Below are 12,685 nucleotides of genomic sequence, written 5' to 3'. Positions count from 1 at the left end.
ACAAACATTTTTTTATAATAAATTCTGATTGAAACAAAGAAAGAAAAAATTTAACAATGATCTCTTCATGCTGATGTTTTCATTGTCAGTGTCATACAAATATTGTTTTTTTATTTGTATTAATTATATTTTATTACTAAATAGACATTAATTTTAAATTACATGAGTTGTAATAACTTTTAATATCTTATTTCATTTAGGTTCCGGTCAAATACAATTGTGGCAGTTCCTTTTAGAATTACTGTCAGATAGTAGTAATGCAGCATGTATTACCTGGGAAGGAACTAACGGAGAATTCAAATTAACTGACCCAGACGAAGTAGCTCGTAGATGGGGTGAACGCAAATCAAAACCTAACATGAACTATGATAAACTGAGCCGAGCATTGAGGTATGTTTACATGATTTTAAATGATTTATTTAATTTAGTCGGAAACGTTTAAAACGTTAATATGCATTCCTATGTATCAGTTCGATTTTGTTGCACTAGGATATTTACGTTTTCCCGTCCTCTTTAACATAAGGATAGATCTTTAGAGAGGATAGATATTTATTTAACAATACATATAATTTGCTTAATTTCTGGACAGGCTAACTTGTAAACTGGGAAGACTAAGCCTTTCCAAACCTCCCAATATACGCCTATAAGTTCAGCTACATTAAATTTAGGATATTTTAATGTATAAATTAGCAAAATCAGTTCATTGAAAGCTTGAAAATTTTATGCACAGACAATATAAACACTTAATGATAAAATGAATACTTACAAGTAGATAAATGAAGCATTTTAAATGCGCATATTAATATATATTTTAATAATCATTTGTAACATACAATTTTATATTAGTTATTTAAAAACATTTTATTTTCAAAAAAGAAACACCTCACAACACTTTATCTAACACGTATTTCATTTGTTCGCCTTGGGGTGCGAACATGTAATATATCCTAATTATGGGATTAGGGGCGTGTAAAAATGGATTTGGGTGCTCTAATTGTACAGGGGTTGATTCTCCGTGATTGCCATTGATTGTGTGTTAATCACCATCGCCCTTTTTCCTGATATTTTGTAAAAGCACAAAACACTATTTGAAATCGTTTATTAATTCAGTATACGTTACGCATATTAAACATTTGTTTTTATAGTTTTAGCTCTATGATTTAATTTAATTTTAAAATAAGATCGCTAAATCTCTGAAAACCTACAATATTTTTTTAACATAGCCTAATAAACATTATTTTAGTTTTTACTAAAGCCGTTTCATCATTTCTTTACTCATATAATAATTTTATCCTAAATTTAAGATGTGAATAATATCCTAGTAATTTCTTTAACTTTTTTAACTTATTTAACTTATTCAATTAAATTCATAGTTAACAAAAAACATATGAAATTTTAGTAATATTCAGTGATTTTTTAATAATTTCTTGTTTTAATTAAAAAAATTAATTAATAACTTTTTTAATAAACAGTTTTAGAACAGTGTATATGCAATATAATAATAACGCATGATATTTCAATTTTACATGCAATAAAGTGTCGTTTGTCGAGTTTCTTATTCAGCAATGAAATTAACTGCGCAGTATCCCAAGGGGGTAAAGTAAAAATGAATATGAGGCGCTCTACCAGTTACATAATCTTATTTGTTAATATTTGAAACACAACCATTAAAAATTAACACATAAATCGCAGTTCCTATTTTTTGTATTAGAAATTAATAATAATGGACTACAAACATTATGATTATTCCAAAAATACAAATGAATGATATTGAACTGTGGGAATTAGAGATTGATAATCTATTCAAAAAATATTAGAAATATAATTTATAATAGATATTAAATTAACTGTTACTATCTATTTATTATCACTGGCTATCATTAAATTCAATATCAAGAATGGTATAATCCACTCGAGAAGCTCAAGCCTGTAAAAAATTAGAAAAACAACTAAATATTCTATAAAGAATATTTGTGAACCTCATTGTTAAAAAATTAATCTAAAACAATTTATTTATTATAAATTTGAAATTTTACTGTTATAGCCACGCGTGTAATAATAACGAATAATCAAATGTCTATATTATAATAAAAATATCTATATTATTATAAAAAAATTTTCTTTGTTTGTAATTCAATAACAATAAAAAATGTTTATAATTTTTTTTGTGTAATACTGACAAAATGTGTGTACACATTTGACATTGGAACTTTTTTGTTAACCATAAATTTATACTATAATATTTTTTTAATCATATCAATATTTTTTATAGGTATTACTATGATAAAAACATTATGACAAAAGTGCATGGAAAAAGGTATGCTTATAAATTTGACTTTCAAGGACTAGCTGCGGCTACCCAACCAGCAACTGCAGATCCGACTGCATATAAGTATCAATCAGACTTGTTTATGACAACGTATCACCATCATCATCATCATCATTCGCCAAAATTAAATTTTATTTCACCTCACGCACCTGGAATCACGTCTACAACAGGTTAGTGAACTATTATAGGACATACTACACTTAATAAATTATAGAAATTTTCAATTTTTGTTTTATCAAGTATCTATTAAGTGTATATTTCATTATAACTACATTNTTATAGAAATTTTCAATTTTTGTTTTATCAAGTATCTATTAAGTGTATATTTCATTATAACTACATTTAGCCTTATCATAATCATATATGTTTGAAAATAATGATAGTGTCTATTATACTATAACTAATAACAAAGAGGACGGTATAGTCCGGTACAATGGAATCGAATTGCGGTACTTGAGTGCCCAGACCCACGTTATTTCTTAACTAGATAGGACATCTAATTAGTATTTGTGTATAAATTTAACTAATAAAATAAAAATTATTTTCCTTTAATACAGAAAAGAAATATTACTTTTATTATTATTATGGTATAATGATTGATTTTAAAACGTTTATATTATAATATATAATAATATTAATTTATAAGATACAATTGTTTTTTTTAAATATAAACTCAGATTGCAATAATAAAATAATTTTACAAAAACGTTTTTATGACATTAACATTACATTATATGTTATCTTAAGTAATATCCATCTTTAAAAATAAATTAAGATAAATAAAAATTCAGGTATAGAATTTAACATAAAAATAAATATCATATTCTTGTAATATGGATAAAATATACAACAAGATGATAACAATAAACATACTGCAATGAGATTCGTATACGAGTTTTTTAAATACGTAAGATGTTACCAATCATGCGAATAGAGAATGATAAAGGAAAATATCACCATTCGTGCGTGCAAATGCAATGTTTGGACGGGAAGAATAAACAAACAACTATACCGTCTATATGTAAACGATTGTGCTTTTAAAGCGTGAAAATTTAGCTGTAGGAAACTCTCATGGAGAATATTAGGGGAACGAGATACAAGACTTGTCAACCACACGCCTTTTACCGGCGGGCATTCATTGCATGACAAAGATGAAGTGAATTTACATTGATCTCTACACCTTACAGTACGAATTATCACCCTTAGTATGTACTATCAAATTGACCTCACTTTGAAGATCAGCTTTCTATAAATATCTTTATCTTTTTTTTTAATGTGTTCTTTATGATAATATCAGTGATCATATCCCTAGTACTAATAAATAACATATAAGTAATGTTTCAAATGAATAATTTATATAAAAATAAATAAACAATATACCTTATTAATTTTATTTTCTAATAAACAGTAATAAAAAAAATTACCATTTGTCAGTACGAGTCATATAGTATATTTTATATAGACATTAATTTAACATATAAGTAGTATCACTTTGAATTTACAAATTTCGTGTCCCAACAATTAATTTTTATCACTAGGACATCAATATTTCCTCATTTATTGTATACATTTAAACTTCCACTACATTTACACAAAAATGTATACATCTTGCGGACATGAGTATCGTTAATTTTTTTATATTATTTATATTGTATTTATTACCCATATTTTTACTTTTGTGTAACTAATAAGTTTGATTTTTTCATTGTGTCAAATTGGCAACCCGAATGTCGGGCAGTTCGCTTTAATAAATAAAGTTGTTTCTCTCTCATGACAGTTTCAAAAAAAAATTTTATGAGAGATAGGATTTTAATAGAGTAACAACTGTGTTATGGTATTTTATAAAGTTTTTGCATAATTCTGAATAGTTTTATAAAATTTATTATTCTCTCCCTTATTCTCTAACATCAAATGATTTACCGAAGATTTAGTAAAGTACAAACTGGAGCTATATTTATACACCGAAACGAATTGTCTGTCTCATTAGCTGTCCACAATAGGCTCTTAATGACTATTCTGTCGTCGTTATAACTACTAACACCATTCTATACAACATTAATGACTGGCAAAAGCAAGGGGACGGCCCTTTTTCTCTCGCTACTGAAAATATTGTATACCATAATTTTTCACTCAATCGATTTCTAAATCAGGACATTAATTTTATTAAAATATGATTGTAATATAAAAATATTTTAATTTTTTGTACTATTTTCAAAAAATAAATTATCAAATTATTTATAATATAGTTTTATTACACTAAAATTTGTATTAATAATTAGCTTATTATTTGCACTTATGACACTAGAATTTTTCATTTATCGTAAATTAAAATTGAAAGAATTTACTTATATTTGAATTAGTGACCCAAATAAAAATTTTAATTTTTAATTATTTTTCAATAAAATTTAAATAAGACCATGCCAAGATAAAAATCATAATATGATAACTTGTAATAGTGTTCTATGTGGATATTGTTTTTTCGGATTTCAATAGAATAAAGAGATCATCTGAATTGGCATACCATCTCTTTAAGATTATTTAATTGCCAATAATTTTAGCGATGACTATAGGTGAATTTGAAATATTCAGCTCTAACCAATAACATAAATAATAATTAAAAATATTTATAAGGAAAGTATTGAAGGACATTGAAACATAAGTGTTTTTAATGGAGGGGTGGTAGGTAATTCATAATCTTATCATATGATGTAAATTCAAGACCGATAAAATGGTATATTTGTTCCAAATCAATTTAAAATTTGTCATTGAACATCGTTGAATGAAACTTTTTTCTATGAAACAATAAAGTACCTTTATTACATTTATTTTAATAACTCTTATTTACAATACAAATGTTCAATTCAATATTTTATTGAATAAGGATAAATGTAGTTTCAGTATATAAAAAATAACATAACTAAGAACAAATGTACACAAGGAAAATCATATACTGATAAAATGTTCATAATTGTTATAAAATGGGATAAAACAGAATCAATCTGGAAGTAAAAGTCCATTAGCTTGTAATATGATTTGTCAATAAATTTATTTTGATTGCACACCGAACACAGGGGTTGTTTATTGCAATAAACTATGAAATATTAACGTACGAATTCACGACTCGCCCTTTGACAAAATCGCCTATAGCTCAAGAAAAAATAAATTTTCAATAACTAAGTTTTATCCTTCACCATACAGACTTCACTAGTAATAAACCAATACTATCGTCCAAAGTTTATTATGTACAGTTGACAAATTTAGTCACTGCTTATTTTACTCGACTAACGAAAAACTGATGAGTTTTTTGGGTTTTATTCCAAGCGGTTCGTGATGCTAATTTTATAAAAAAAATGAATGAAATGTAAATTTTTTTACTATTAAAATATTTGAGATCACATTTTAATTTTATTTTTATTTCGAGGTTCATTAATTAAATTAAAATTAAAATTTCGTTTTCTTTACCTGATAACATTATGTGAATGTGGAAAGTTTTCAATGCCTATTGAAATCAAGCAAATTTTATCACAAACAAAGTAATTTTAATTGGTTATATTTCACTTGGTTTAAGTAAACACTGTTAATTTTATCATTTTAAACGCTAAGTTTTATAATAAAAAACATTATTAGGTTTTTTTATATTTTATTTAATTTTTTATAATTTTATAAGTCAAAATTATTCTGTCATTTTAGCGTAAAAGTTAAAGTTAGAAAGTTTAAATAATTGTTTTATTTAAAAGAAAAATTTGTCCTTTTTACTTTATTTTAACAATAATAAAAATATCTGGCATTATATTTTCCTTTTACCAGTTCTACCTAATTACGCACAGTTAACTGCTAAACTATATTTCCAATATGTTTTCGAAAAGTTTCACCTTTTGAGTATTATTTATTAATATTTAAAAACGTAAAACCTATGACACTATCTTTTATAGTAAATATATACGTAAATATGATGAGATTTATACATTTGTTATCAGGTCTCCAGACTTTATTAATAAATTTAATTATTATACAGGTTTATTTTAGTCATTTATAAAGTTTATTTTAAACAAATTTTATAAATATATTAAGTGTTTTATCTATTGTATTACAAATATTAATTAATAAAAATGTGACTTATTGATTTTAGGAAGTATATTTCCTTCAGCGTCGTCCTATTGGAGTAACCCTGGTGCTAACCTTTATTCTAATATAGCAGCCGCTTCAGCATCACATTCAATGGGTCACCATCACCCAGGATCCAGTCCCGCGGTTAATCATCACAGCAGTGTTGCGCCGCACCTGGCAAGTTATTCACACTATGCGTCACCATGACCAACAGACGTACACTGGCCTGCACGATCCCTATCGGCAAGTACTGTGCGACCCTATTATAAATCTACCGAATGAAAGCCAAGTCATTTCAATATTTCAATACGATATTTGCATTAATAACAACCAACACATTTCATTCTAAAAAATATTATTTGATACACACTAAAAGTGAAATTTATAGAGATGTATGTTTACTTTTGTTAATATAAAATCAAATGTATGTTTTGAAGATTAACATTCCATAAACGAATTAGGCTTCAAGATAAATATTTTAATTAAAATTTTCTAATTACTTGAAATGATTAATAAGAAAAGCTTATTTTTAGTTAAAAAAACTAATATTAATTGTAATATAATCCATACGTAATAATTTATAACAGAAGTATCAAGAAGTGAAACTTTTCCGGTGAAAAATACTTCTATTTTGTTAAATTGAAGGCTCTATTTTTGTTTTATTATTAAAAGGACAAAAATGTCTAACTTTGTTTTTGCTTTTCTAAAATTTATAGAAATTGTCTAAATCTATTGTCTTCGTCCTTTACCTATCAATTATTTTTTCCTCAATGATTTTAAATCTTAACAAATAATTATCTGTTTATATTTTTGTTAACATTAAAAAAAAAAATTGCAGATGTATCTTAATATAAAGTTACTTGGTTGCTAAATGCTATTCATTTATAATATGGTATCAATAATAAAATTAATATTAGATTCATATTTATATTATACAAGGCTGGGTCTCTGATCTAACTAACAACAGATTAAATTTTTCAAATGCTATAACAAAATAATTTTCTGCAAATTGGGACACCATAACTTAATTCCAACTAATAGTAAATTCTTCTTTTTCCTCGTCTTAATCCCAACTAGTTGAGATCGGCCAACCAGTAGTACATTAGGGTTGAAAATTCAAATATATATATATATATATATATAAATATATAGATATATATAAATATATAGATTTTCAGTATCATTTATTTTCCTTAAAAATACGACATTTACGATTAAATTTTACTATAATGTAAATTTTTAATTAATTTACTGTCTAAAAACAAAGTTGTTATATATTAGTTTATTTACAGTAAAAAATAAAAATACCTTTTTTTTTGTTTATCACATGTTTTTAAAATTCCTGTTTTTTATAAATATACTTATACTTAACTAATTGTTTATTTTATAGCTTAATGTTTAGACATTAAATTGTAAAATAAACATTTTAATTTCAAAATTATACTTCTTACAAGTTCAGGTTATTCATATTTTTTGTTACTCTAACCTTTTTTATATTAAATTGTCTCTAATTTAATATATTGTATACATTTTTAATTACTCAAAAACACAATTTTTTTCGCAATATATCTTTCAAAATTTTATAATCCGTTCTAAAATTTTGAAGTACATTAATTACAAGAAAGATAATGTTAAATATTTTTTTAAATTTTAAAATACGATGACACAGTATTTACACAAATTCTAGTTAAGTACAAACTCGGCAAATTACAAGCTCAAAAAAAGTTTTCCATATAGAGTAATTTTTCATTGTAATAATTATAACAAAAAACAACAATGAAAACTACAACTTTCTAACTGGTGTTAAAAAAGTTATAAATTCAAAAAAAAATTATATATTGTAGTTTATTCTGTACCAGATTTAAGGAAAACACTTTTTATCTAATAAATTTATGATTAAAAAAGAAACATTAAACATTAATTAGCATTACTAATTTTGGTTGAACGAAATCGTTTATTTAATTCAATAAATAAATTTGATATAGTTTACTTCTTCTAACATTTTAAAAATCTAAATCTTACTAAATCTAAACTTAACCCATCCAAACCCAAACTATATATATTTATAGATACATATGTATATATTTATTATATTAAACGTAGATTGAATTTGTTTTGTTNATACATATGTATATATTTATTCTATTAAACGTAGATTGAATTTGTCTTGTTATCAATAGTATAAACAATATTATAATTAAAATAATTATAAAGATATTGTAATATTATGTGTATATAGTTATTTTTAACGCCATTAGATCTTGTGACAATCTAACATACTTAGGAATATTGTATTAAAACAATCTGTTGAATTAAGAAGTGTGTATATATATATATAATTTTTATTTTAATTATAACAATTAATTTGATTGATTAAAGAAATATTCTATGTAGTAAAGTTTAAATAACATATTATTCAAATATGCTATCGAAAAGTGCAATAAATACCTCTATGTATAAATAATTTAAATACAAATTTTTATTAATTTTTATCATTATTTCAAATTGTACAGACCTAGTTTTATAAAAAAAAAAAGTACGATAGTTTAACTTTTATATAATTAATTAACAATATTAATACATAATTATTATTATACGTTAAATATCAATAATTAGGATCATTTTATGTTACTTAACTATACAATATTTATGCAAATAAACTCTAAAATTTAAATTAGTGTGAATTCTTATTTATTGTTTATTGTTAATAAGTTTTAAAACCAATAATTTTTGTAGTTTAAAGCATATGTTATCATTAAAATATATTTTTGGACTGTTTCAAATACACCCTTAAAAATAATGTGGATATTATAGAAGGAGTTAAACTTCTCAACATTTTAGAAAATTATATTTATTGTTATTTTAAAACATACTGTATCTTATACATTGTAAGGTTATTAACATCTTTTAGCTTCAATGTGAAGCTGAGATATAAGCGTAGGATGACCAAACTTTACTAAAGAGGTGGCTAAGTCATCGTGCCCCTCCAAACGCCTATAAGCTTGAGAGGTATTTGTTTTACTATAATGTTTTTTTATGAAAATTCTTCTTTCACGAGATCGATTTTAATTTTCTATGTGTTATAAGAACCCGGCTTTAATCAAGTAAAATCTATTGCCACCAAAAATTCGAAAAACATCTCTTAATTTTAAAAAGGTATATTAATATATTAGAAGATATGTATGATGGCACTTGTACCAGGGTAAAAAGCATAGGAGGAGTAACAGAAGGTTTTCAGGTAAAAGTAGGAGTGCACCAAGGTTCTGCTTTAAGCCCTTACTTATTCTCTAAATTGATGGATGAAATTACTAGAGAAATACAAAGAGAGGTGCCGTGGTGCATGTTGTTTGCTGACGATATAGTGTTAATAGGAGGAAATTAATCAAAGGTTAGAGGTGTGGAAATCAGCTCTTGAAGAAAATTGTTTAAGATAAGTAGGAGTAAGACAGAGTATATAGAGCACGAGTTTGGCAAAGGAGAACACGATGAATACTTTACATAAACGTTAACTTAATTAACTATATATATAAATGACGGGTCGGGTGTTTTCTGCTACTCTTTACAGGCGAACAACGATAAGGCAATCCACTTAAGATCAATTAGAGACAGTAATTTTATTTATTTTATATAAACTAATATACATTCAATATATTGATACATTAATACTAAAAAAAAATTCGTAAAAACATCACCCAACCATCAGCTAACCACACTGCAATTTGACGTTGGATCGACTGCCGANAAAACATCACCCAACCATCAGCTAACCACACTGCAATTTGACGTTGGATCGACTGCCGAACGCTTCCCAATCAATTCTCCTTCTAAGTATGGAATGTCACCTCCGCTGGTCTTGATTTCCGTTGTGCACTCGCGTAGTAGTACGTAACGGATGAAAGAAACTGTTGGTTGTCACCTAAACAGGCCGATCCAATCCAATCAACAACAAAACAAAAAGAAAACACGCCAGCTCATTGGTCACGAGTCATCAGACCCAATGATACGGTATAACGTCATCCGCGTATACAAACTTAATGACAACTAGGTGCCGGTAGTTACGGACACGACTGTTATGATTGCGACGAGAGGGGTAATGGGCGATTTTAAGCTACGTGGAACTTGACCAGGCTACACACGTAACTTTTGAACATCCTCCCCATTAGAAGACGACCAGGTCTTGCGATTTAAGTCTAGACAGTTGATCCATAGATTGGGATAGAGCACTACAGAACTTGATAGCATGAGTGGACAACTCATAACAAATAAGAACAACAATATAAAATGTAAAAGTATAACAAAACAATCAGTAATAATAACTAATGTATAAAACTGTAAAAATGGTATAAATATAAAAATAATTAAATAAATACATGGCAATACATAACCACCAACAAATTTTGGTCATATTAGACAAATAACGTAAGTACATAAAAATGTAAACAAATCCATATTCTAAGATAGACTTATTTTTTTCTATTTCTAAACAAGTGCAGGAAACCACCGATCACATTGTTAATTGTAATAAAAATAAACTAATAAATATGTATTTTCTCCCCCCTTTTTTTGTTTCCAACACATAATGCAATACATAAACATAACGTGTAAATATACTAATTAAATAATTAGACTGATAGATAATTAATACAATATATACAATGTATATAGTGTATTAATTATTATGTATTATGTATATTATACATAATAGAAAAATATTTACGAAGTGGGTAACTTGACTATTTTAACTACGGCCCGCATTAACGTTCCATCGCTAGTACGAAGACGTACAACATGAACTACCCCAACTGCTCCTGGAATGACTTCTTGTACTCTAGCAATGCGCTATTTTAAGGGGGGTAACTGTGGGTCCTTGATAACGACTAAGCCATTGACATTGATGTTAGGCGCATTTTTCGTCAAAAGGTTGCGGGTTTGTAGAGTGTGTAAATAATCGTCTCTTCAGCGCCGTCAGAATGACTGGGAAGTTTGATTAACTAGTTTCCATCTGCTAACAAGGGGTTGCTCATTTTCCGGTATATTATTTTCTGGGAGAGAAAGCAGTGGGCAGCCAATTAAAAAATGTCCCGGCGTGAGGCAATCACTTTCAGCTGGGCCAAAAGAAAGAGGAACTAAGGGACGCGAATTAAGAATAGCTTCCACTCGGCATAAGACAGTGCAAAATTCCTCCAAGGTTAAAACTTGATTTTCGATAATCAGTATCAATATAGATTTTGCAGAGTGGACCACGGCTTACCATAGGCCCCCAAAATGTGGTGCGCTTGGCGGGTTAAAGTGTCAATTACATTTTAGGCTGACGATTAATTTATTTGGTCAATCAAGCTTGCTAAGTAGATTACGAAAGTAGTTAGAACTTCCAACAAAGTTTGTCCCGCAATCGGAATATAAGTCAGTAGGCAGACCTCATAAAACGATGTAAGGCCGCCAAAAATGCTTCTGTGGATAGATCCGACACATATTCCAGATGTATTGCTTTTACTCAGTGCTCGAATTGGGGGGGGTGCGCAGGGGGACGTAGCTCCTCTACTTTTTTTTAAAATTTTTTGCGCACCCAAACTACTTTTTTTTATGAGGACAGTGGAAAATACCACCTCTTTTTTTTTTTTTTTTAATATTAGTATGATAATGAAATATAATTTATTAATAAATACTAAATAAAGTAATGAATAAAAAAAAAAAAAAAAAAAGTCTTCAAAATGCTAGGGACGCAGTTTTCAAATTGTTAAGTTGAGCTCCCCTACTTATTTTTGGCCAATTCGAGCACTGCTTTTACTGTAAAACAAATAAATACTGCCACGTATACCTTGTACTCTCTCTCGCCTTTCTTATTCTATGTTCCTTAATGACAATATGTCCTACAAAATCCACACCAACTTGGGAGAAAACATAATAATCGATAAATCGTGAAGGCTAGTGCCTTTTATAATTGTTTTCAAATTATTATTGATTTTGAATACGTTAAAAGTAATCGTTTTTAACCTACTTTTTTTTGTGAAAGTTAATAATAAAAAAAAAGATGAATTTATTGCCATAACTTTTAGCTCAACTTGCAAGTTTAAAATTAATATCATTAAATAGTAAAAAATCTACCAAACCAAGCACACACCAACAGATTAAAAAAATTAACAAATTAAAAGTAAAATTATTTACTTTTGTAGTTTAATACTTTTATCTTATCAAATATAATTCGACAATAAATACTTTAAAAATATTAGAAATGAATGATTTTAATTG

The 12,685-nt window shown here is 26.8% G+C and overlaps 1 protein-coding gene across 3 annotated transcripts in view; it reads left to right on the top strand.

Annotated features, from left to right (window-relative positions):
• Window positions 1–8,549, top strand: part of LOC126903901 (DNA-binding protein D-ETS-3-like) — a 51,343-nt gene extending 42,794 nt beyond the window's left edge. For 2 of the 3 annotated variants that reach the window (XM_050682473.1, XM_050682474.1), the window contains exons 8-10: window positions 201–390; window positions 2,273–2,499; window positions 6,459–8,548. In XM_050682473.1, the coding sequence (XP_050538430.1) occupies window positions 201–390; window positions 2,273–2,499; window positions 6,459–6,643 (602 nt within the window). In that variant the 3' untranslated portion in view covers window positions 6,644–8,548. Of the gene's footprint in view, window positions 1–200; window positions 391–2,272; window positions 2,500–6,458 lie in introns of all 3 variants that reach the window. The other variant, XM_050682475.1, reaches the window with a different exon arrangement.
• The last annotated feature ends 4,136 nt before the right edge of the window (window positions 8,550–12,685 follow it).

The sequence above is a fragment of the Daktulosphaira vitifoliae genome, unplaced genomic scaffold, assembly GCF_025091365.1.
Source record: "Daktulosphaira vitifoliae isolate Bord-2020 unplaced genomic scaffold, ASM2509136v1 Scaffold_4, whole genome shotgun sequence".
In the NCBI taxonomy this organism is placed as follows: Eukaryota; Metazoa; Arthropoda; class Insecta; order Hemiptera; family Phylloxeridae; genus Daktulosphaira; species Daktulosphaira vitifoliae.
This window is presented reverse-complemented; position numbering and strand designations above follow the sequence as displayed.